General features: G+C 44.3%; 1 protein-coding gene across 6 annotated transcripts in view; it reads left to right on the plus strand.

The window, feature by feature from the left end:
- Positions 1–26,608, plus strand: part of UXS1 (UDP-glucuronate decarboxylase 1) — a 96,704-nt gene that overhangs the window by 18,563 nt on the left and 51,533 nt on the right. For 2 of the 6 annotated variants that reach the window (XM_023618483.2, XM_070235986.1), the window contains exons 2-5: positions 8,370–8,397; positions 9,676–9,724; positions 11,082–11,125; positions 17,188–17,248. In XM_023618483.2, the coding sequence (XP_023474251.1) occupies positions 8,370–8,397; positions 9,676–9,724; positions 11,082–11,125; positions 17,188–17,248 (182 nt within the window). Of the gene's footprint in view, positions 1–8,369; positions 8,398–8,559; positions 8,607–9,660; positions 9,725–11,081; positions 11,126–17,187; positions 17,249–26,608 lie in introns of those variants that run through there. The other 4 variants (XM_023618482.2, XM_070235985.1, XM_023618484.2 and 1 more) reach the window with 3 other exon arrangements.

The raw sequence follows: 26,608 nt of genomic DNA on the forward strand, positions 1-26,608 counted from the left end.
TTTTCTGACCAGGTTTAAAAGTGCTCCCAGGGAGGGTCCCCTTTCTGTAAAACGCACAATGACACTGTACAGCTTCTCAGCGAGCACTTGGCAGGAAAACCGAGTCATAGCTCAGTGGAGGCGTTTTGTTGCGATTAACGCTTAGAAAATCTCGAGAAGAACAGTAAACAGAGTCACAGCAGAACGCGTGCAGCTGCGTCATACTTTAGCATTCCTGGAACTTTCTCTGCAAATAATAGTCATTTTAGATGAGCTCAGGGTGCCTGTGTTTGTACAGGGTTTCTGTTTTGAATACCTCTCTAAATTAAAGTGTTCTTGACCTCAGAAGTGGAAGGCGGAATTGCCCTTCACTCCGAAATGCGGAGTGTCTTCAGCATTCTGAGGGCTTTGTCCGCCCCGCCCCCAAGGGTGTTCTGAGGTTAATGTTGCTCAGTTCTGGTCTGAGCTCATGTCACACACAGCCTCTGAGGGTAGGGGATTCCCTTAGAGGACAAGATTGGGAAAAACAAGATGCCTTTTTTGCATGGAGATGGGCATGACTCTGGAGCCCTGGGCAGGCCGCACACGCCTTGGAATGAGGCTCACACTTGGAAGTCTTGGCCCAGGTGTGGCTGTGTGACCTTGAGCAAGTCACATGCTACTCCTTTTGGCTCTGGTCTTGGGCTGTGAAGGGGAGGTAGTAACATGACCTTGTGGTTAGAACAGCAGAGCCTGGAAGGCCCGCGTGGGGTAAATGTTAGAGCACTGATGTTGCTGCACTCCCTATCCTGAGATCCCCCAGGGCTTGGCCTCCACCTGGCTGGATGCAGAGGTCAGCGCTGGTTTAATGAGCCTTCGCCCTGCTAGCCTCACGGGTCCCCACCTGCACCTCCAGCGTGCACAGCCAGGGTGCACAGAGGCTTCTGGCCTCCGTTTCTACTCTCCTGTTAGACGTCTTTTTCCTGGGTCACCGGAGGATGCCTCGAAGTGAGCGTGTGCATATCCCAGACCATTATCCCCTCTGCCAGCTGCCCTCCATCTCTGGTGTTCTTGTCTTGTGACTTCACCTGTGTCACAACCCCGCCTGGCCTCTCCCACCTCACCCTGATACACCACCTGGCCTGAGACCCTCCCGAGGCCTGCCTCTGCCTTCTTCTCTCTCCCCACCTTCTCCCTTGCCCATGTGCTGCTCACCTGCCTGCTTCCTGCGATGCTGAAACACAAGCTGCCCTTCATCACACTGAGTGGTGGCTGATTCCCTAGCAGCCAGAACCCGGCTGTCTTGGGATACTACAAAAGGTGAAACAGTGGCGTCCGTATTTGGCTCATTAACAGAATCCCCTGGGAGCTTGTTAAGAACACAGCGGTCCTGGCCCATCCCTCCCTTTCAGCCTCACTTGCGGTCCAGGGGCCTCTGCTGGCCTTGCCCCCTCCCCTACCCTCCAGGGGCCTCTCCCTCAGAGCCTGGCAGACATTCCCCGCCCATCCACGGGGCTCACTGTCCTGCCTCTTCCTCTCCGCGCCGAGGGCTGGGGCGGCTGCAGCCTTTGCTTCTCTGCTGTGTGTTATATGTGGGTGGCTGTTGGCTCTCTGGCACTTGAGGACAAGAACTCCCTGGGCTGCGATTGCGCCGCCTCATTCTGCTGTCTCTTAGAGCTGGGATGGCAAACTATGACCCAGAGGCCAAATCCAGCCCACTCTTGAGCTAAGGAAGTTTTAATTATTTTTAAATAGTTGAAAAAAGTAAAAAAAAGAATGGAATTTCATGACACGAAGTTCAGCTCTCAGCGTCCTTGAACAGAGTTGTGTGGGAGCACAGCTGTGCTCTTACAGGTCACCTATGACCATGTCAGCCTGCAGTGGCGGCGTCGAGTAGCTGCTCCAGAGGTTGAATGGCCTACAAGGCCTGAACTGTGTCCTCTGTGTCCCGTTGCAGAGAAGAGGTGCCGACTCCTGCCTGAGAGCGGCGACTCCCAGTCATTTGGGAGAGATTCCATTGTGCATTCTTTCAGCAGGTGTCTGTGAGCACATGTTACGTGCGTGTATCTCAATGCCATAAATGACAGCAGTGAACCAAACAGAAAATCTTTGTCCGCTTGGAGCTTACGTTTTCTTGGAGGGAATTAGACAGAAAACAGACTCGTAGATAAGTAGATATATTAGCTAGTGATAAATGCTGTTTTCAGACAAAGAAAGCAGGCTGAGTGTGGGGGGGAAGGAAGAGGACTGGGGGTGGGGGTGCTGTTCCAGAGAGATTGGTTAGAAGATCTCTTTGAAAGGTAGCTTTTGAGGTAGCTACCTGGTCTTTTGAGACCTGGATGAACAGAGAGAGGGAGGCAGATGAAGAGGTTGTTTGGAGGAAGTGCAAAGGCCCTGAGGCAGGAACAGGCTTGGCAAATTGGAGAAATTACATGGGACAGGTATGTCTTGATCCTGGACTATAAGGACAGAGAGGTGGGCAATAGGTGAGATGTGGCTGTGACAGTCTTGAGGTCCCTTAGCGTGGAGGCTCTCCACCTTCCCCAGCGGCCAGGTTCACCTGGGGCACTTGACAAGTGTGATGCCCCATCCCTGCACAGAGGTTCGGCTTCAGGAGGTCTGAAGTGCAGACCGTTTGGGGGCTTGCAGGCCCTGGGAAGCTGGATTTTATCCGTGGAGACTGGAGAATGCAGATATCCCTCACACCCCACTCACCCCAACCCCATTTTCAGTCACTGTTAGGTCCTGCAGAGCCTTCAGTCTACAGGGCACCAGGCATAGGAGCCTTTGCTACCCTGCCTCACGTGTTGCTTGGCTGTGGCAGAGGCTCAGTAAATAGATGTCTGCATTTTAGAAAAGAGACCTGCCTTTACTCTGGTGACTGTGCTCTGCGGGCATGCCACTTCTCCCTCTGCCCTGTCCTGCGGGACTGAGTCTTTGTGATCTGGGTAAGTTCCCAGGGTCTTGCAGGTGCCTGGTGCTCCACTTTCTGCACGAGTGGGGTCAGGCTGTTTGCCCTCTGGTCCCAGGTGGACCCCTCCTGCTTCTTGTCAGCTGGGTCTTGCCTCCTTTGGGACTCCGTCTCTGGCCCTCTTCTCTTGGTCCTCCCTGTATGTCATGCACACGTTGCCTACCAGAGGCATGAAGTTTTCTGCACAGTCTTACCTCTCCATGCATCTGTAGACACCAGCTTTGCTGGATGCATGGCTGGTGGATGAGTGAGGAAGGATTTTAGGAAACACGGAAAAAAGGATGCAAATCCTACCTGGCAGTTGACACTGTCTGATCTCGTTAAGCCACGTTGGTGAGCCCACGGCACACCGGCCTGTGGGCTGTCTTGTTGTCCATGCTTGCCTGCAGGCTTTCCTGTTATAGCATGTTACACAGGCGTGTGCCCACATGGAGGGCAGGGTTACTTCATGCTTCTTCCCAGGACTGAGGATGAAAGTCCATGTGCTTTCATGTTAAAATGCTCATCAGAATGTCTGATAAAAACCTCCTAAACTGTATTGCAGCCATTTAATAAAGTGTACAGGTGTGAGGTGGAAATGGTAGTTCTCTCTGATCCAGGATGATAACAGTGCATGGAATAGGGTAACAGGGCTCCTGGTGAAGGATCTGCACTTTCTCTGTGCCCAGCATTCCGGGACTGAATTTATCCCTATTCTAAAACAAATGCGCCTCTTACAACTCCACGCTTTTAAGGATTGTGAATGGTGGTTCTTCACCTGTTTGGGGTCTTGAATTCTTTGGAGGATTTTTGAAAGCTATGGACATACAATTTTATGTGGACTTTCAAGGATTTTTCCCCCTCTGGACTTCCTGAAACTTGTTCGTGACTCCATGGAGACCCACAGACTTCAGATTGAGAAATTGTGTTCTAAAAAGATTTCCCTCAAGTAATAGCTGATTAATATTTATGAAACCAAGTTAGCCTAGTAGAGACTATGACAGAGTGGTTAGCATTTTAATATTTTCTTCATTGGAAAAGGACAGTCATTTTAAATCATACTCTTTAAAATGACTCCATTTTTTGCCCTAAGTGAAAATTTCTCTGTGATTTTATGTGTGTGTGTGTGAGGAAGGTTCATCCTGGCTAACATCCATGCCAATCTTCCCCTGTTTTTTAGTATGTGGGCCACTGGCACAGCATGGCCGCTAACAGAGCAGTGTGGGTCTGTGCCCAGGAACCACACCCAGACCGCTGAAGTGGAGCATGGCAAGCTTAACTGCTAGGCCACAGGGCTGGCCCTTCTCTGTGATTTTCTTGAACTGGGTTTCCCTGCATAGCATGAAGTGTAGACACAGACATAATGAGAATCGTAAAATCGGTGTGCCTCAGTTTGCATACAAAGTATTTTTAAAATTTATGTTAAAAATTAGAATAAATTGTCTTGAGAGCTGTGTGAGGGAATTTGGTTTTACGCCCTTTGTCAGTAACAGTGATTGACTATGTTTTTTCTTTTATTCTTGCTTTTCTTAATATTGATTCCTTGTATTATAGGTAATAGATTTAATTTAGTTTTGTTTGTTCCTTTATTTATAGAGTACATCTATTAATAATTCCTAGCTATCCTTTTGAGTAAGGTGGGTCAAATTAACAAGCAGGTTGCAAAATTCTAAAAGCAACGTTGATTTTAAATCCCGTTGGGCTTTTAAACACCATGCCCCGCAGCAGTCCGGGCTTCCCTCCACAGAGCACCAGGAGCAGGGCTCCGCACCTGCTGGAAATCGCCGCGTTCTCCCCTGTTGAGTCTGCGGTGTTGCCGGGCCTTCCTGCTGCCGGAGTGTCTGGTCTGTGCCAGGTGCTGAGTCCTTGTCACTCCCCAAAGTAAAGCAGGTGGAGCTTTTGAGAATTTAAAAGAAAGCCCAAAACACTTGACATAAAAACATTTTAAAGATTAACTGTTGTTAACACTTCTGAAGATAAAAACTACTAAGCACGGGATAAATGTAAGAAAGTGAAGCCGTTCCTTGACCTCCATTCAGCTAATGTTGGTCACTGGGCCCCCTGTGTTTGGTGCTGTAGGTGTGAACGAGAAAACCCCTGGTCTTGCAGGGCAGCCTGCCTGCGGCCGCCGAGAAACAGTAGTGTGTCGCGGGCGCCATGGCAGCACGGAGCCACAGTGTCCCCGGGGCAAGGGTGTTGAGGGGGCTCTCCTGGGGATGGGGTGCTCAGGGGCGGTGTGAGTGCGCTTCTGGCCAGGTGACCCTCTGCAGCAGGTGCTGAAGGATTGGGAGCGTGGAGAGTCCGTGGAGGGGCTGCTGTGGGGGGCTGATTGATGAGGAGGAGGGGCTCCTGAAGCTCTGGGGTGAACCGGAAAGAGCAGCCAGTTGGGGAGGAGGGTGCATTTCCAGCTGTGGAGGGCAGTCGAAGAGGTCTGAGCCACACAAGTAGGTTTGGGCATTATCCGCCTATAACCATTTTGTCCCTTTGTAAGGGCTGGTGAAGCTGTGACTCGGGGCTTCATTCCCCGGGGCAGGTCCCAGGGCCCTCACCCACTTCCCAAGGGAGAGATGCTTAAGCAGGGCCAGTGGGAGAGGAGCGATGACTCAGGAGACCGTGGTGTCTTTACTTCCAAGAAAGACACAGTGTCCAGGAGGGGAGGCGGCAGCCCTCCGTGCTCTGAAGTGGTCTAAGTGATGGTAGAAGGATCGAGGAATCTCTCCAAAATAGACACCCTAAACTGACTCAAGAAGTTAAAAAGGAAAAAGCTGAATAAAATGATAACCATGGAATGATTTGAAAAGGTTGTCAGAAGGCGCTAACCACCCAGAAAGCACCTGAAGGAGTGGATAGTTCTCTCCGTGCTGTTCCATAGTATAGAAAGAGAAGGACGCTTCCTGGTGCATTTTAACAGGCACAGCCTCCTAAAGCCAAAATGAGACAGTGTGTTCATTTGAGACCACAGTAAAGGAAAGTGCCCGTGGGGTCTGGGAGCTCCTGGTTCATCACCCATCTTTGGGGGGCTCTGTTTTAGTGGCTACAACGCCTGGTGTGTGAGCTAAGGACTGACCCAGATGTTCACATATTGTCTAGAAAGAGGCCGAGAGCAGGAGTTTAGCAAGGGTTTAAACATCTTTGTTCTCCTTTGTGAAAAGCAAGCTATGCACATAAATACAAGGACAAATAAACAATTACCTTGGTCGCCATTTAAACTCAATGTTTTGGCATTTTCACACAGTCTTGTCTTTTTTGTGTATTTTTAGCAGCAGGAGTCATACTGCATATACGCGTGTTCATCTGGAGCTGTGGTCACTGCATTATCATGATACAGCGTAGTTCCATAGTCGTATTTATGGCCTTCTGATTTCATTGAATGGCTGCATCGTAATTTATATAGCAGCTCCCAATTGTTGGAGATTTTGGTTTATTCCCGTCTTTTTTTCTTTAATTATAAATAAGACCCTGATTTGTGAAGGCAGCTTTCCTGTATATATGCTTATTTCCTGACGATAGTACTCAAAAGTAAGATCTCATGGTCCAAAGGTATAAACATTCTTTGTTTCTTTAATGAATAATGAGTATAGTAAGGCTTTATTTTAATTTCTCCCATTTCTTGCCACTTTTGTTTAGTCAGTTACTGCTATCTTTTCTATCATAGTTTCCTCCTCTATTTGAAGAGGGATAGGCTTTTATGGAATCAACAACGTCTCCCTTCTTAACGATGGGAATTTCTTGCTGGGGCGAGATTTTGGACACTGAGTCTTAGTCACTAAACATTAATGAAACCCCTCCTGTGTACCTGAGGATCACAGTGACAAGGTGCCTGGGAGCAGATCTTAATGTCGGGACTTCCCAAGCTCACAAAATCGCCAGCCTGGGACAAGAGGGCGTTTGTGTTTGTTCCCTGTCTTTCCCCAGCACCTGGAAGCACCTAAGAGTGATATGAACCTCTTAATCTCAAGGTCACGTGTCTGGTGTGCAGTAAGCCCATCACTGAAACATGGTGCTTGCAGATGGAGAAAGGTTTGCTAGAATTGGCCAAAACGAGAAGGCAGGAGGATAGGTTCTCTCAAATTCACCTTAACAAGAGAAGAAAGCAGGGGCCTTTATAGAGCTAAGGGGCTTGGGAGGAGGAGTTTTGGAGAAACAAGGGGGAAATCCATGTTTCTTTCACTCCAGATAAGCCCTTGGGCAGTTGGACTTCTGGGCGTCATGGCAGCTGGGGGCTGGTTACTTGGTGGTCGTAACTTCCTTGAAGGCATTCTTTTTTTTCTGCAAAAGAAACTGATAAATCCTTGTGACCCTTAGTCGCTCCTTAGGTTAAACAAGAAAACAGCAAATTAACAAGATTAACTTCTTTTCGTCTGTGTCTGTGTTGGAACAAGGTTGAGGGGTAGTCAGGTTCTTGTTTAATATTTGCAGTCACCTGCAGGAGCACCTGGCCCTTAGGAGGTGTTTAGCATTTGGAGACTGAGTACCTCAGGGCCAAAGAGGAATGTGCACCAAACCAAACATGAGGACCCTTGCTCACAGCAAAGGCTTCTTTGTGAAGTAACCCTCCGTTCGGTCACTTTAAGTGGCTACTCATGCTCCAGTCTTAGGTTTTTAAAGTCATCCATGGTGCAGTTTCACTGTCGCAGCTGGGCTGATTTATTGAACACCAGCTGTATGCAGGATAACCCACCGTCCAGATGTCTGCGATCAAGGAGGCCGACAGCAGACAAGAAGTGCAAGACCAGGGCAATCTGACTGTACTGAGAAAGCGTGGACTCCAGTTGAAGTTAAGCCACGATGTCAGGCCCTGACTGGACTTGTCTGGGTTTTGATTTCGTCAAGATTTAAAGGGAAAGGTTGAGCTGAACCCTAGGCTCTCTTTCAGGCACGAGTTCTTTGATTCTGTGACTGGCTCTTCCTCAAACAAAAGTTGGGGACATAGCTTTCTCAACACACACACAGTTGAACTCCAAACCTCCAAAGAGATCTTCCAAAGTTAGAGGGATATATAGGATCGTGTCTCCCTTACTTTTTGTAAGACTTAATACTTTAAAAGTGTGCCGTTTATTGTCTTCATGAGCTATAATTTAGTTTTCTTTTTTTTCCCTAAAGATTGGCACCTGAGCTAACAACTCTTGCCAATCTTCTTTTTTTTTTTCCTGCTTTATCTTCTCAAACCCCGCCCCCTGTACACAGTTGTATATCCTAATTGCAGGTCTTTATAGTTGTGGGATGTGGGACACCACCTCAACATGGCCTGACAAGTGGTGCCATGTCTGCGCCCAGGATCCGAACCCTGGGCTGCCACAGCAGAGCGCGCAAACTTAACCACAGCCACGGAGCCAGACCCCCTATAATTTAGTTTTCCTAATGAACTTTAAAATGTTGGCTAAAAATTAAAATTGTGTTGGTTGGAACCCTTGAATGTCATGAGCTTACATAGTGACTTTTTTTGTTCTTTCCCTTACAGCCGTTTGGGGCAACTTCGTTAATATGAGGTAATTGTTTTTGATAACTTGAATATTGTGTTTGAATTTATCGATACATTTCAGTAGTTAGATGTGCACCATTGATTTTGTGGGTTAATAAGAATATTTTAAAAAGGAAACTGAGCTTTTTGCTATTCACACATCTGGGCTGTGTCTTTTCTCCTAGGAATATTCTTGAAGAATGAGCTGACTTTAACATTTACCCAAGTAAAGCCCAGGTGTAAAGATAAGTCTCGATGCAGCAGTGGCTGACTGCTCTGCGTTGCCCACCTCAGGGGCCCTTCCCTCCTTTTGTGGACAGTAGAGGGGTGACCCTAGCTTTCTCACCACTAAGATGTAAATGGCCTTCTGGGTGGCTTGAGCAGGCACAAAGTAGGGGGTTTCCAAAGCCTTGAGAAGGGCACTGTGTTAGGGAGGCCGTGGTGGCCGGCCCCGGGGAGCAGACCAGTGGATGCTCAGACCAGTGGTCTAACTCTGAGGGGGGCTCGAGGACCCGTCTGGCCTGAGTGTGCATTATTCATGCTGCTTGACAGGGCAGGAGAGACACTTGTAAAAGTAAAATCCTTGTGTTAATGTTCTAAGAAAAAACAATCAGAAAGTAACAAGCATTCCATTGAAGAAACAAATTTGGTTGAGTTAGTCCAGTTTTACCTTTAAAGAAAAGTTTGTTCCACTTTATATTTCTTGGTAGTGGGAATAAAATAAGAACGATCAGGACTGTGGTGCTTGGGTTGGGTGGGAAGTTCAATGCTACACGAGCCACAGGGGAGAGGGTGCTGGGCCCCAGCAGGCTCTTCCCTCGGGGTTGGTCTTGCAAGGCGGGTGGGGCGTGGGGATCTGATTCCTGCCGCCTCCTGACAAAGGCTTCTGTGTCTGGCTCCGTGCGGTGCTCACATCCCTTTTAAAGGAGCTCTGTTTTTTACTTGGAAAAACTGCATTTTGCATTAAATCCCCAGGAAAGCCCAGCAGACAGGCTTGAACTCCTATAGACACACTTCCTGCCTCTAATTTAAAACCCCGGGTTGGGTGTAACGTGAAAGTGAGATTGTTTTAGTTTACTAGAAGCAACCTCAGGGGGCAGGGAACCTGTGAGGCGGGTTCCAGGAGCCCTCCTCTGCCCAGTTGTCTGCGGGGCCTCCGGAGCACCCCCTTCTGGAGGGAACTGGCACTTGGGAAGGAGAGGGCCTGGCCTGGAGCCTTCGGTTTGTGTGGGGATTTGTCAGAGCTGAATCTTGAAGTCCCAAAGCCTTTCGCCTGGTCTCAGTTTTGTAGCTTTCTTCTCAACAGGTCTATCCAGGAACATGATGAACTGAAAATTGAAAGCAAGATTGAAGAGGTGAGTCTCTTTTCCATATTCTGCTTCTGTTTCTTCTGTTTGTCAACGTCAGTTCCTTTGCTTCTGCTGGTGTCTTTATTGTGGCAGCTTTGTGCTGCTCTGTGATTTTGAAAGCGTGTCTTGAAAAATTATTCCCTTAATTAAAGGAGACTTTCCATTTGTTACACTGTTGATGCATCTCTGTGTCAGCATTTGTCCGTTTTGTAAAGATGTGAGGGGTCAAAACAAATTCTGACCTAAAAGCAAAACGAATTTAAACTTTTGTTTTGAGAGATCGACACCTGAGCTAACGACTGTTTTCGATCTTCTTTTGTTTTTCTTCTTTCCAAAGCCCCCCAGTACATAGCTGTAGATTCTAGTTGTAGGTCCTTCTGGTTGTGCTTTGTGGACGCTGCCTCAGCATGGCCTGACCAGCGGGGCCATGTCCGCGCCCAGGATCCGACCGGTGAATCGTTGGGCCGCCAGAGCGGAGCGCACCAACCCAGCCATTGGGCCACGGGCCAGCCCCTGGATTTAAACTTTTATGTGACTTTTCTAATGAGCCTTTCCAGAATTTCTTAGAGAAAGGGAAGTGATTACCTTTACCAGGGATGGAGGCAAGTGCCAACATCCACTCACCTGAGTAGATGCTGAAAGTGAAGAGGGAAGAGGGCCTCACTCGGATGGTGGGACTGGAGGAGCCTAAAGAGAGTGTGTGCCCGGATGGGGAGCCGCACACCTCACCAAAAGCCAGCTCCTCTGAGTGATGCTACTCCTCCTATTTTAAAACAATTGCTTAGGTTTTCGTTAAAGAAATATAGCTGTAGATAGACTGTTGTCACATGGGCTGTGGAGGGGGATGGGGAGGTACGCATTTCGATTTGAAGGCACATGCTAGAGTCATGGGGAGGCCCTTGGATTGCTCTTGTCCTTCTGTCCAAGCTCAGGGGGTCAGCACAGCTGGATGTGTGCAGTCATGTGCTGGAGCTGACAACAGGGAGAAACCTGGGGATCAACTTTGTGGACAGCGTTTAGGAGATTCTTTAGTTCCTGGAAAAAAACCAGTGCTGTTCCTCTGCCTGTTTTTATGAGCCTGAACCACCTTTAACCTTGCTCATAGTAAGATGGGAAAGTAAAAAGGTTAATTTTCTCAAGGATCTAGGCACCTGTGGAGTAAGAGTTATAACATGCTGTTTATCATTCTCTGTTCTAGAATTGTGATTGAAGTGTTATAACGTAATTTCAAATTGGAAGTGAACTGTAGAAGTAATTAAAATGTGTGTTGCATTATTTCATGCCTATTTGGAATATCAGAGCGGGGTGAAAGTGGCAGGAGACTGTGTTTTGCTTTAAAACTGATTTTGGTTATTTTTTTTAGATGGTTGAACCACTAAGAGAGAAAATCAGAGATTTAGAAAAAAGGTATGTATACTTTTTGTTTTGAGTTTAGGAAGATACTTATATAAGATATTGACCTTCTAAGGTCAGTGACTAGGATATAAGTTCATCACAATTGAGTAATTAATTCCATAATGTGAAATATATAGGGTGTGCTTGAGATAAGAACTTTTCCTTGAGAAGGTAAATTTTTACACTAAAATTTGGATTCAGTGTTTTTAAACCTTACTTTGGTTGGTCTTTTTTTTAAAGATTTTATTTTTTTCCTTTTTCTCCCCAAAGCTCCCCAGTACATAGTTGTATATTCTTCGTTGTGGGTCCTTCTAGTTGTGGCATGTGGGACGCTGCCTCAGCGTGGTTTGATGAGCAGTGTCATGTCCGCGCCCAGGATTTGAACCAACGAAACACTGGGCTGCCTGCAGCGGAGCGCGCGAACTTAACCACTCGGCCACGGGGCCAGCCCCACTTTGGTTGGTCTTTTGCCATTAAGAACTACTTTTGATGAAGGCTACAGATTTGCTCCAGAAAAAAATATTTATTTTAATCAATTTATTTTTTCAAGGGCCTTCCTGAAGCCCAGCCACAGATCCTATGTTAAAAGTCCTTCCTCTTACATCCTCTGCCAGTTTGATTTCTACAGACTACAAGGATCTAAATAAATGTCCACATAAATGTTTTTGTTTTCCCCCATTTGAGTTTAATAGCCCCCTGGTGAGAACATTGCAAGAGGATCTAGGTCTGTTGGAGTCTTCCTTCTCTCCACCCCGTGAGTTTCTCAGTTCCGAGAATTCATTGCATACACCTGGAGGCCGAGCCCTCCTCCCTCTCACGTCTGCACGCGCAGCCAGGTGGTTTCCAGCATCTGTTGATTAGTTTAGGAGAATTGTTTCCAAAATGAGAAAGCAGTTTGGAGGGCCTAAAACCTAGACTTTATTTTAGTCAAAAAAAAAAAAAAAAAAATCTGTCCACTGGCAATTGTTTTCTTTAGAGAATAATAATATTCATTTATTTGTGAAAAGAAAAGTGAATCATTAGATAACTTCCCTATAAGGCAATGGCTCACACACAGGATCTCTTGAAATATGAGAATTATGTGATTCTCTTTGATACTTTTGAGATGTTCTTTGTGCTTTTTAAATGAGACAGGGAAGCACAAATATGAATATAATGTTAAAGAATTTAGCGGTAGCTCGTTCTTGTCAAATGTATGTAAGTACCATAAGAAGTTAAGGACATGGAGCCTGTGAGACGCCATGTTTGGTCATTTATTTGCCTTTGCACCAAACTGCATCAGGAAGTTTTCAGAATTGAGTCCAGGTAAAGTGGCTGCAAGGGAAGAATTGTATAATATGGTGGAAACTTGCATTTGAATCAGAAGAAGATTCCTCCTCAGCCTCTGTCTTGGTGGCCCCACCCCCACCCGCCCCGGCTGTGGCTCTGTTGGCTCTGTTCCACACGTTCTCTCTCGAAATTGAGTGTTAGGCACTGGAATGTTTCCTTGAGTGTATTTGGAAAGCGTTGTGTCTAGAGTAAAAATTAGGTCTTTAGAAGTTTGAAAAAGAAAAATGAAAACATTCATTAAAGTTTTTTTTTTTCAGATTGGCACCTGAGCTAACAACTGTTGCCAATCTTTTTTTTTTTTTTCTGCTTTTTTTTTTTCTCCTCAAATGCCCCCAGTACATACTTGTATATTTTCATTTGTGGGTCCTTCTAGTTGTGGCATGTGGGACGCCGCCTCAACATGGCCTAACGAGCAGTGCCATGTCCTCGCCCAGGATCCGAACCCTGGGCCACCGAAGCAGAGTGCTCGAACTCAACCACTCCGCCGCGGGGCCGGCCCTCCTTAACGTTTATGTAATGTTTTTATTGGGATGAGTTTGAGTGATGTACATTAGTGTTGTATGAGTTTTTTATCAAGTCCAGAGTAAAAGGGAAGAAATGAAGAGCAGTTTTCTTTTTTGATTTTAATGTTTTCATTAAATGATCAAAGAGAAATAAGGATGGAGAAAATTGATCAAAATGTGTTCATTCACTTTCTTCCTGTCCTCAATAGTTTATATGTAGTCAGGCAAACTATTAATTTTAACTCTTACTAGAGTAGAAGTTGTTAGTACTTTTAATAGATTCAGTTAGTAACATAAGGTTGTTATTTGTGCTTTAAATTATTCTTCCCATGATTTGGCACTGAAATTATACTGCTTGTAACATTTCATTGGATGGCAGCCAGAAATTCTGCCTTCAATATGACTGGCATAATTTGAGAGGTTTTAACTGAGTCTTAAAAAAAATGCCTATGATAGGAAATAACTCACCACAGAGTTTATAAAAAAAAAAGTCTGTCCACTGGCGATCACTTTCTTTAGAAAGTACTAAGATTCATTTAGTTGTGAAAAGTGAATCAATTAGATAATTCCCTGTAGGGCAGTGGCTCACACACAAGATCTATCGAAATATGAGAATTATCTGATTCTCTTTGATACTTGTGTGATGTTCTTTGTGCTTCTTAGATGAGAAGGAGAAGCACAGGTATGAATATAATGTTAGAATTTAGCGGTAGCTCGGTCTTGTCAAACTGAGAATTACCTTTGAAACGGGTGGAGGTTAAGCATTTGCCTCCTAGGGCGGCTTTGCTAGTTAGTCATTCTAAAATGGTTCTGTTCTTCAGGTTGGGGAGCAAATCAGGGGACAGAGGAGCTCGAGTTACTGTTTTAGTTAGAAAGTCAAGTGTAGACGTGACTTTGTAGTGGAAATCGATGGAGCTCTGTCTGGTTTTACTTTTCCTGACTGACTGTGTGATGAGAATGATCAAGCAGCCATCTTGACACTGGCAAGATAAGCACGTAACTGGAAATGTGCTGTCTTCATGTGCTTGTCACTTGGGGGCAAAGAGATGCCCAAAAGAAGTACTGGTATTTTGCAAAGGTAAAGATAGTATTTATAGAGGGAAAGAAATGGGCACGGTGCCATTCCAGAAGCCTGAGTAAGTGGACTATGTGGGCCTTTTCTCTTCCTTATCACATCCCCATTTCTTAATAGTTTGATTACATGCCATTTGTTTAATTTCATCTTCATATCTTTAAATGTTCTTTGAATAGATAGCAAGTTATAGTGGTCATTTAAATTCTAAGTAAAAGTACTTCTTTCTGGCTATTTTGTTAAACACTAAGGTTAGAGTCTGGGATGGCATAAGGTAATTACTAAAGGATTAATTTGGGGGGTAAGAAAAGACCCATTGTTCGGTTCATACTCATTCTGCCTCCCAGGCTTGCTTCTCTCTCACACTCAGAAATGCCAAATGCAGGCTTGCTACGGGCAGGGACCTCCCTCTGCCCTGTGTGCTGCTGTGTCCTCAGGGCAGGGCATCGAATAGCTGCTCAGTCATGTTGCTGAATAAATGAATACGTGGATGAGCCTATGTGCCGGGTAGGATTTTAATCCCCTTCAGGCCTTAAAAGAAGCCTGTGCCTCTCCCTTGCCCACTTTGCCCAGTGCTGTGTCAGCCCAGGAGGGCTTGGGAGGGTTGAGCAGCCTGCTGAAGGTGTGGCCCAGCCAGCACCACCTCACACGGTCACCTCACAGTGCCCGAGCTGTCATCCAGGATGGCAAACAGGGAGAAGTGCCTGCTGAGGAGGACCCTGAAGGAACTTTACCTCTGCTCACACTTACAGCTTTGTGTGCCTGAGGTCTCAAAGGAAGGAATGAGGGTTATAACATCATTTTTTTGCTTTTTTTTTTTGGTAAGGACGATTGGCCCTGAGCTAACATCTGTGCCAGTCTTCCTCTTTTTGGTATGTGGGATGCCCCCACAGCATGGCTGCTGATGAGTGGTGTAGGTCTGTGCCTGGGATCTGAACCCAGGCCGCCGACGCAGAGCACCCTAAAGTTAACCACTAGGCCACGGGCCCAGCCGCCTATCGGATCATTTTTTTAACATCTAATAACTTGATCATACATATGAAATCTGAAACTCGGTTGCTGCATATTGAAGAGAAACAGAGCAAGAAGTCCAGCCAGTGTTTTGTTCTTACATTACTCGTTTTGGTGCTCAGTGTCGGAAGTGGCTTTTTTAGTCCATCCTACACATGTAACTGTGTGTTGGGCAATTATGTTTTTCCTTCAGTTTTATTTCTTTGTAACTATATTTATTGTAAGCAAACCGTTTGCTGTGTTCCTCGTGGTGTAAACAGCATATCAGATTTCATTAACCTTTCAGACAGGTGCTGTTCTAAGCTAATGACGTGGACTAGAGTTTGTCTCGGTGGCTGCATTGCGCTCCCTCGGGATGCACACGCCTTGGTCCTGTGCCGCTGCTCCTTGCTGCTCCCTCTCCCTCCACTTCTTTCCCAGTGCTCAGCTGTGATCCCGTCTCCCTATGACACTCTGTCAGAAACCTCACGGACGGGAGAGGGTGAACCTCCACCGTGAGTGAAGGAAGGGGACGAGTCAGGGTTGGCGGCGACGTTTTCTGCTACAGCCTGGAAGAGAAGGGGGCTCGTGGGCGCCACTGGGAGGGTAGAGAGGGTCGGGCTGCAAGGGAGAGACGTTTCAGTTGTGCCCTGGGGCTGGATGCGGCTCGGGATTGGGGCTGGATGCGGACTCGGGATTGAGGCTGGAGGGTGGAGGTGGGCGCTCGGGGGCGGAGGAAATAGGGCATCTGTGTAGGGTGTGTGCGGCCAGAGCTCAGATTTACTTTGCCGTCCTCCAGCTGAGTAATCGAGGAAGTACTCAGAGTGACACAAAGTGTCACCTTGCAAACAGGGCATCTGCCAGGCTCCCTCGAGGCCTCCAGTCTTGCTCTGACTGAAGACGGAACCTCCCCTGCTTCACAGCCACATAAGCACTTACCATGGTGGCCTGTGCTAAAGACAGTCCCTGCCAGGGCAGCCCCTGGGGGAGGTAGCCCCTGGGGGAGGTGCTGTTGGTACCCCTAACAGAGCAGGAGGCTCTGAGGTGCACAGAGCTCTTGGGGGTCTTACTCCGGGATCACAGAACTAACATGGGGGAAGGCCAGGATGCTCAGCCATCCGCTCAGCCTCTCCCACCTGCCTGCCTCTGTTTTGTAGTCTGTGAGGGGGTCTTGGCCTTTTGAGAATCTGGAAGCTCTCAGGAGAGGAATTGGTGTGCGTTGTGAAAGCAGGCCTTCCTGCTCAAGCTCCAGTTTAAGTGTGCTTCCGCTCTTTCACGAGAGGAGAAACACCTGCTTCAGGGCTTCTGTCTGATGACCTGTCATACTCTGTTCAGTTCGGCAACCATTAAGGAAGTGCTTTCTGTATCCCAGCCAGGGACATGGAGGGGATGGAGACAGTGTCCCTGGACCAGCGTCTCTCCAATTAAAATAAAACCTGTAAAGCTGATTTCTCCAAATTTATTTAAAGCACTTTGTTCCTAAGTGAATCACTTTAAGAATGGATCTTTTAAATCTGCCTTTATCAACTCTCATTTGATGTTCCATATGCCGTTTATGCTGCCCTGCTCCTGAAACGTCAGTGTGGGTTGGGGGCGCATGGCACCTTCAGCGGGGGCAAGAGGCCTTGAAAGATGAAGTGAGACTTAAGATCGGTTCAGAGCAGACCCGGAGAGGCAGAGTGCTGATGCCCAGTCATTTTGCCCGGGGGCGCCGGTTGGGAAGGGGATGTGGGAATTGTGAAATTGCCCTGAACAGGGGAATGGGCTTAGTTCATATCTTCTTTTCTTGTTTTTGCAAGGCACTGTCTCTACGTTGGGCCAGTGACTTCAAGCAGTTGCTTTCTTGCTTCCAGGCCCCAATGTAGCATCTTGAGGATGCTCCCCCTCCCTTATTTGCGTTTGGCTTTGCCTGCTGGTCACCTATACATCTTTCAGTTTTTCCTTCTCAGGGATGGAGTCTTAAGTGATGTCCCTAGCTTGATTCTGAACCAGGAGCGGTAGGGTGTTTCTTGAATTCTCGTCAGCCAGTGCTGGCCTGGCTCCTGCAGCTCTCCTGTGGAATGGAGAGAAGAAGCAAGCGAGAGCAGTTCGAAGTCTGGCCTTTGTCTTGGTGGTGGGTGAAGGAAATGCTCACATGAGATATTTGACTTTTTCTTTCCTAATCTCTTCCTGTTATACAGCCTCACCCAGAAATACCCGCCAGTAAAATTTTTATCAGAAAAGGACCGTAAAAGAATTTTGGTAAGTTTGCACATCTGATTAATATTTGTAGTATCAAGAAACTTGCTTTTTAAATAGGGTATAATTCATCTACCATTAATATCACCCTTATAGAATATACACTTCACTGGTTTATGGTATGTTTACAAAGTTATGCAACAGCGCTACATTCTAATTCCAGAATGTTTTCATCACCCCCGGAAAAGCTCCACACCCCTTAGCAGTCATTGCCCATTCCCCCTCCGCCGGGTCCTGGCAATCACTAAAACCACTTTCCGTCTCTGGATTTGCCTGTTTTGAACATTTCATATGAATGAGATGACACAATATGTAGACTATAGTATTTTGATTTCTTAGACATAGAGTAATGTTTCCAAGGTTCATCCATGCCGTAGCATGAATCAGTACTTCATTCTTTCATGAATAGTACTCCGTTGTATGGATGTACCACATTTTGTTTATCCGTTTCTCAGTTGACGGACAATGGGGTTGTTTCTTCTTTGAGGCTATTGTTGTTAACGCTGCTGTGAACATACGTGTACAAGTTTTTGTGTGGACTCAGGTTTTCGGTTCCTTTGGGTATATACCTAGGAGAGGAATTACTGGGCCGTGTGGTAGTGTGTATAACTTTTTGAGGAAGTGTGCAACTTTCCCAGAGCAGTGATTTTTAAAACCTCTTCTGGTTCACGGACCACTTTGATGAAGACACTGGGGGCTTCTTTGGCTAATGTTCTCCTTGTTAAACATAAGCACGTGTTCACCAGTGAAAGAATCCCATTCAACCATTGCACAGCAAAGCGTGTCCAAAGAGATTGGCACTGTTGCATTTAAAAGTAACAACTTTATTGAGATATAATTTACGTACCATACAATTCACCCTTTAAAGTGTACAATTCAGTAGTGTTTAGTACATTCACAAAGTTGCACAACCATCACCAATTTTTGAACATTTTCATCACCCCACAAAGAAACCCCATACCTATTAGAGGTCACTCTCCATTTTCCCCCAAGCCCTTCCACATCCCAAGCCCTAGGCTGCCACTAACCTGCTTTCTGTCTGTAGAGAGTTGACAGTTCTGGATGTTTCATATAGGTGGAATAATGCCATATTTGCCCTTTTGTGACTGGCTTCTTTCCCTTAGCGTGTTTGCAAGGTTCATTCACCTTGTGGCATGTGTCTGTACTTCTTACTTTTTATTGCCAAGTGATAGTCTGTTGTGTGGATAGACCACATTTTATTTATCTGTTTATCATGTGGGTCATATGGCAGCTCTCTGTTTAACCTTTTGAGGAAACGCCAGACTGTTTGTCATAGCAACCGTCCCCATTGGTGGTGTGTGAGGGTTCTAGTTTCTCCACATCCTCACCAACACTTGTTGTCATCTGTCTTTTTGTTTGTAGCTCCCCTGGTAGGTGTGAAATGGTATCTCAGTGTGGTTTTGATTCGAGTTTCCGTGATGGCTAATGATGTTGAGCATCTTTTCATGTGCTTATTTCCCATTTCTTTATCTTCTGTGGAGAAATGTATATTCAGACGCTAAGCCCATTTTTAATTGGGTTATCTTTCTTTTCATTATTGTGTTATATGAGCTCTTTGCCTATTCTAGATACAAGTTTCCTGTCAGATATATGATTTGCAAATGTTTTCTCCCATTCTGTGGTTTGTCTTTTCACTTTCTTGGTGGTGTTTGAAACATGAAAGTTTTTAACGTTGGTCTATTTTTTTTCTTTAATTCCTTATACTTTGCTATCTTATTTAAGAAATCATTGATTAATCCAAGGTCACAAAGATTTACCATGTTTTTTCCTGAGAGTTTTATAGTTTTAGTTCTTATATTTAGGTCTCTGGTTCATTTTGAGTTAATTTTTGTATGTGGTGTTAGATAAGGGGCTTTCATTTTATACATGTGGCTATCCAGTTGTCCAGCACCATTGGTTGAAAAGACTAATCATGCCCCGTTCAGTTGTCTTGGGACCCTTGTTGAAAATCGACTGACCATAAATGTAAGTATTTATGATTTATTTCTAGACTTGCATTTCTGTTCTATATGTTTATCCATGTGCCAGTACCACACTGTCTTGATTACTGTAGCTTTGTAGGAAGTTTTGGAATTGGGAAGTGTGAGTACTCAAACTTTGTTCTTCTTTTTCCAGATAGCTTAGACTATTCTGGATCCCTTACAGTTCCTTGTGAATTTTAGGATCAGCTTGTCAGTTTCTCCAAAGAAGCCAGCTGAGCTTTTGGTAGAGATGGCATTGAATCTGTAGATTGGTTTGGACAGTATTGCCATCTCAACAATGTTATTTTCCAATCCTTGAACACTGGGTGTCTTTCCATTTATTTAGGTCTTTATTAGTTTCTTTTTGTACTTTTCAGAATATAAGTTTTGCACTTCTTTTGTTAAGTTTATTCTAAAGTGTTTTATCCTTTTTGATGCTCGCATAAATGGAAATGTTTTGTTAGTTTCATTTTAATATTGTGTATTGCAAGTAAGTAGAAATACAAGTGATTTTTGTATTTTCTTATGTCCTGCAAACTTGCTGAACTCATTGGTTAGTTCTGATCGTTTTACGTGGATTCCTAGGATTTTTTATATACTATGATCATGTTATCTGCAATTATAGGTGATTTAACTTCTGCCTTTTCAATATGGATACCTTGTATTTCACTCCCTTGCATAATTGTCCTGGCTGGAACTCTACTACAGTGTTGAATGGAAGTGGGAAGAGCGGACATCCTGGTCCTGTCCCTGGCCTTAGGAGAAACTTTTCAGTCTTTCACTGTTACGTGTACTGGTTGCTGTGGGTTTTCATTGCTGCCTTTTGTCAGGTTGAGAAAGTTCTCTTCTAACCCTGGTGTGCTCAGTTTGCAACCAACCTTGCTTACCTGGGATAAATCCCAGTTGGTTACTGTGCAGAATTCTTTTTTATTTATTGCTGGATTTGATTTTCTAGTATTTTGTTGAGGATTTTCATGTCTATATTCATGAGAGATATTGGTCTGTAACTTTCCTTTCTTATGATGTCTTTTTCTGGTTTTGGTATCAGGGTAATACTGGCCTCATAGGATAAGTGGGGAAGTGTTCCCTCCTATTCTATTTTTGGGGAAGAATTTGTGAAGATTTGGTATTAATTCTTTAAATGTTTGGTGAAATTCACCACAGAAGCCATCTGGGCTTAGGCTTTTCTTCATTAAAATTTTTTTTAATTACTCACTCAATCTTTGTTTTCTTAGTTGATTTTGGTAGTTTGTATCCTCCTAGGAATGGCACTGCTTTGGCTGCACACCCTAAATTTTGGTATGCTATTTCTTCATTGTCATTCTTGTCAAAGTGTTTTCTAATTTCTCTTGTAATTTATTATTTTATTCATTAGTTATTTGGGAGTGTGTTGTTTAATTTCTACATACTTGTGAATTTCTCAGATTTCTTTGTTATTAATGCCTAATTTCATCCCATTGTAGTCAGAGAACATACTTTGTATGCTTCAGATCCTGAGTCTGTTGAGGCTCGTTTTAGGGCCTAGGTTATAGTCTGTCCTGGAGAAGGTTTCACGTGCTCTCGAAAGGAATGCGTAGCATGCTGTTGCTGAGTGGCGTGTTCTGTGTTAGTTGTAGCTGGTTTACAGAATTTTTCAAGTCTTCTGTTTCCTTGTTAACCTTCTGCAGAGTTCTATCCATTATTGAGAGTGGAGTATTGGTATGTCCAATTAGTGTTGCTGAATTCTCTTTTTCTCCCTTCAATTCTTTTAACTTTTGCTTTGTGTATTATGGATCTCTGTTGTTAGGTGCATAAATATTTATAATTGTTATCCGCTTGATGGATTGACCCTTTTATCGTTATAAAATGCCCCTCTTTATCTATTAACATTTTTTGTGTTAAAGTTTATTTTGTCTGATATCATTATAGCCACTCCAGCTTTCTTACTGTTGGTTCTGTGCTGTATTTTATATCTTTTTACATTGAACACGTAGTATCTCTGAGTCTACAGCGTGTCCCTTTTAGACATTGTACAGTTGGATTTTGTTTTGCTTTTTTTCCAGTTTCACAGTCTGCCTTTTGAGAAATTGTTTAATCCATTCACATTTGATGTTGTTACCCAACACAGTTGGCTTTATATGTGTCATTTTACTTTGTGTTGTCTGTATGCCTCGTATCTTCTTCATTCCCTTATTCCTCCATTACCCTTTTCTTTTGCAGTAAGTACATCTTTCCTTGTCTAGCATTAGAATTTCTTTAACAATTTTTTCTGTATTTGAAAAGTTTATTTTGTTTCTGATTGCTCTAGTGCTTACCATGACATCTTGACTTGTGATGTCCTACTTCAGATTTATACTGTGTTCTGGTGAGATGTGGCAGTGGCACTCCTGTATGGTTCTGTTACCTTTCCCTCTTCTTGTGATATTATTTCTGTCCATTTTATGTATCACTTCATATATATTACAAACTCAACAATCCATTGTTACAATTATTACTTTCTATAATTTTATGTCTTTTAAAGATGTTATTTTTTCCTTTTTCTCCCCAAAGCCCCCTAGCACATAGCTGTATATTCTTCGTTGTGGGTCCTTCTAGTTGTGGCATGTGGGACGCTGCCTCAGCGTGGTTTGACGAGCAGTGCCATGTCCGCGCCCAGGATTCGAACCAACAAAACACTGGGCCGCCTGTAGCGGAGCGCGCAAACTTAACCACTCAGCCACGGGGCCAGCCCCTAATTTTATGTCTTTTAAATAAGCTAAGCAAATAAAGGAGAACAAGGATCTATTTATAGAATTTGTACATTAATCTTTTTATTGCAATGTCTGGTTTCCTCCATTTGTTCCTGTGGGTTTCAGTTAACTTTTGGTGTAATTTTCTTACTGCAAAAGAACTTTGCCCCTGCCTACCTTCTTTGTACTATTATTGTCAAATATATTATATTTGTGTATTTTACAGGACCAATAATACAATTATATATGTATTATTTTATACAGTTGACTTTTTTGCTGTATGGTAAAATATGCATAAAAAATTTATTTTGACCATTTTTAAGTGCATAGTTCTGTGGCTTTAAGTATGTTCACATTGTGCTGTACAATTTGGTCTTTAAATCACTTAATAGTAGAAAGGAGAAAATGTGATTATATTGGCTTTTATAATTACCTAATTACTTTATTTATTCCCCCCCTTTTTTCATCTCTGGATTAAGTTACTGTCCAGGATCATTTGCTGTCAGTGTGAGGTTTTTCCTTTAGTATTTCTTGTATGGCTGGTCTGCCAGCAATGAATTCTCTCATTTTTTGTCTATTTTTGCTTTTTATTTTGAAAAGTTATTTTTGCTTGTATATAAGATTCTTTGCTGACGGTTTCTTTCTGCACTTTGAATGTGTTCTCCCACTGCTTTCTTCATTATTTGTGACAAGAAGTTAGCTGTTAATCACATTGGGGTTCTCTTGGACCTGAGAAGTCATTTTATTCTTTTCCTGTTTAGTTTCCTAGAGCTGCAGTAACAATTATCACCAACTCAGTGGCTTAAGACAATAGAAATTGAATGTCTCCCAGTTTGGGGAGCTAGGAGTCTGAAATCAAGGTGTCCACAGGGCCGTGCTGTCTCTGAAGGCTCCAAGGGCAAATCTGTTCCCTGTGTTTCTGGTGTTGCCAGTAATCCTCGAGTTGCTTGCCTTGTAGCCACGTCACTCCAGTCTTTCCCTCCATCATCACGTGGTGTTCTCCACGTGTGTCTGTCCCACTGGACTCAGGGTCCAGCCTACCGCAGTATGGCCTGATCTTAACTAATTACATCTGCAATGGCCCTGTTTCCAAATAAGCTCATGTTCTGAGGTTCCAAGGAGGACGGAAGTTTTGCAGGACAGTTTTCGACCCAGTGCAGCTGCTTTCAGAGCTTTCCCTTCGTCTCTGATGTTCAGCGTGTTTAGCATGATGCATCTGTGTGCAGCTATTCTTGTTGACGTTTGTCCTGCTTGGAGTTTGTTGAGCTTCTTGAATGTGCAGATTAATGTGTTTCATCGGTTTTGGGGAGTTTTTCATTATTTCTTTGACTATTTTTTCTCTTTTCTGGTTCTCCCGTTACATGTACGCTGGTGTGTTTATTAGTGTCTCCTATTTGTCTGAGGCTCTGTTCCTGTATTTTTCTCTCTGGTCTTCAGATTGTCCAAGCCCTCTCAATCTGTCCTCAAGTTTTCTGACTCTTTCTTCTGTCAGATCCAATGAGTTGTGAATCTCTAGTGAAGTTTTCTTTTTGGTTACTATACTTGTCAACCCCAGAATTTTATAATTTTTCTCTTTCTATTCTCTGTTTACTTCTTTAAGCATGGTTTCCTCCAGTTCTTTGAACATATTTGTGATGGCTGCTTTGAAGACTGTTAGATCTGACATCTGGGCCCTCACACAGGCAGAGTTTGTTGCTTGGTTATTCTGTATACGGACACATTCCTGCTTCTTTGCATATCTCAAAATTTTTTGTAGAAAATTGGACATTTTAGGTAGTATATTGTAGCTACTCTGGTTACTGTTCTCCCTTCCCCCAAGACTTGTTTATTTTTGTTTGCTTATTATTTGTTTAGTGACATGTTTCCCCTGGAGTGTGGAGCTCGAGTGGTTGCTTCTCAGAGGCTGCTGCCTTGGGCATGGGCACAGTCACCTGGGATGACGGCTTCTGGGAGGGCCTCTTGTTGACCGTCTCTTTCCCTGATTTCTCTGTTACGCTGTCTGCCTTATCTGGTATCACACCAACTGGTAGGCCCCAGTAATTGCCAGTTGAGTGAACTATTCCTTCGTCAGTGCTTTGTGCTCTAAGTTGCTTCTCAGTCTGATCCAGTTAAATTCTGGCCCTTTTGCAGAGGTCGATTTTGAGGCCAGTCTTTGCAGTTTGTTTAGACCCCAGCCTCCTTTTTATTTCCTACCACCTAAATCTCCATTGTTTTCGAGGTAACCCTTATTCTTGAACTTGCCCACTTGCTTTTTCAAATAAAATCACTTCCTTCGGGGAGAGCTTTGGAGCTCTGTGTTTTTGACTGTCTCTGTTCCCAGGGAAAATCTTTGCACCATGGCCCTGGAGCTGGAGCAGGGAATGACATTCCTGCTTACACGCAGCGAGCTGGGCAGGAACAGGAGCCCCTGATCTGCTTGCCTGGTCTCTCTCAGCTGCGAGCCTCCACCCTCTGAGCGAGCTAGGGTAATGGTGACCAGGGTCCCGTTATCCACAGCCTGCCAGGCTGGGGTAGAGCTTCTGCCCTCTGAGTGGGAACTGGGTGGAGGAAAGAGCTCACGTGTCAGCGATTTAGCCTCTCAAACTCGCAGCTGGAGGGAATGAGAAACGCAGGGCCTGCCCTCCTGGGGCGATACCATATCTTTTGACTGGGAGTCCACGCTTACCAGTCTCACCCACTCTGAGCTGTGAGAGTGGAGGGCGGAAGGAGGGAGTGGGCCGTGGCTCAGATGTCACAGACTCTCACTGTTCTTACTGAATTTTAGTGGATTTTCTTGAATAAATGTTTCTTCATTTGCTGTATATGCTTAGGACAATTTCCAGAGACTTTACATGGTTGGGTTTTTTAAAATTAATTCTTAGCAGTTATGGTGGTTTTGCTGGGGAACAGGTCTGTGGAGCACTTCACACTGCCATTCTATAAGAAATTTTTTATCTGTGACCTTGATATATAAATGGTTAGTACACAAGGTGGTTTTTAATTTTACTTATCATCCAGGTTGTAGGACCATGCATCCAAATATTCTTGGATCAGTATTAAACTTACCCCCACATAATCCCCTTTTCTTCTAGAAGCTATGAAGATCTCTTGCCTTTCTTCATACTTTACATAACTCTCACCCTGAGCAGACTCTAAAGTCTGTTATACTTGTACACCCGTCTTTTTGGGTTACTTCTATTACATCAAAAATGTGTAAGCAGGGGCTGGCCTGGTGGCATAGCGGTTAAGTTCGCACGTTCCGCTTCTCTGTGGCCCGGGGTTCGCCAGTTCGGATCCCGGGTGCGGACATGGTACCGCTTGGCAAGCCATGCTGTAGTAGGCGTCCCACGTATAAAGTAGAGGAAGATGGGCACGGATGTTAGCTCAGGGCCAGTCTTCCTCAGCAAAAAGAGGAGGATTGGCAGTAGTTAGCTCAGGGCTAATCTTCCTCAAAAAAAAAAATGTGTAAGCATTTAAGCATGAATTGAGAAATATATCAGTGTCCTCAGCAGCAGAGAAAAGCTAATTTTTCTAATCTTTCTGCTGCCACATGTCAGAGTGATCAGAAAATCTGATGTTCTACATGAATATATGAGTCCCACACAGTCTGTAAGCGTTATGACTGTTTCCATATGGGATGATCTTCCTGTCGATGCTGAGTGTTACAGAATTTCTATCATTTTACACATAACCACAACAAATGGACTTACTGTTTTTCACCCATCTGCCGTCTCATAGATTAAGCCACGTTTCCAAATCACTTGGTGCTCAAGTCTGGCATATTGTTGCTAAAATTTAAAGCATTTTCAGTAATTGTCAAAGCCTTAGCACAAAGAAGAGGTTTGTTTGAAAAGACCTTCTTTTTGCTGATTTGCTGAGCAGCATGAGCTTGAAGGCTGACCTTGAACTAGACCACTTTGGCTGCCTGGTAGCTCCTACAAGAGCAAGAAGTACGAATACGCTGAGATGAGCTCATAAACTGCAGAGCTGTGTAAGGTCTAGTCCATTTCAGCGTGAGGGGTCTTACGTCTTTTCTTCCCACTATCCTTTGGGTGTTAGCTCCTTGTTGTTCTAGGGGTCTGCTTGGGTTTGGTGATTAGTTTTTCTGAGGAAGCTTCATAAGTGGTAAGCTTCTGCCAGTTTTGTTTTTCTTTGAAATAGTTGCTTAATGGACTGAAATTGGTCAGGAGCAACATTTTATAACCACCTAGCTATGTTACATAAATCCATAAGTATTTATATAGAAAGGAATTATTCAAGAAAAACAATTCAAATCCATTTTAAACAAGGCTCAGGTGCTTCCAACAATTTTATGTCACTAAAACTAGTGAAATGTTGGAGGCAATCATGTGTCATTCACACTGCATTTCTGCGAGCTCTGAGCTGTCACTCAGTTATTTTAGGTGCAGACATAAAGGTAGCATGCCACAGAACATCTTATTTTAAGAAACATTTGCATATAGATATAGAGTTACATTAAAAGGGGTTAAATTTCTTTTAAAAACGTAATTTTTTCTGATTTAAAAACTATGGAAAACTTGGGAAAATGCAATAAAAAGAAGATAAAATCAAATGAAGTCTCACCCCACGAGTTAAGCACTAGTGGTGAGCCAGATTTGAAGTTCAGTTATTTTCCCAGAAAATTCTTTTTTCAAATCATTGTTCAGGTCTGCAGGTAGAATGTAGGAGTGCTA

The sequence above is a fragment of the Equus caballus genome, chromosome 15 (genome assembly GCF_041296265.1).
Source record: "Equus caballus isolate H_3958 breed thoroughbred chromosome 15, TB-T2T, whole genome shotgun sequence".
Taxonomy (NCBI): Eukaryota; Metazoa; Chordata; class Mammalia; order Perissodactyla; family Equidae; genus Equus; species Equus caballus.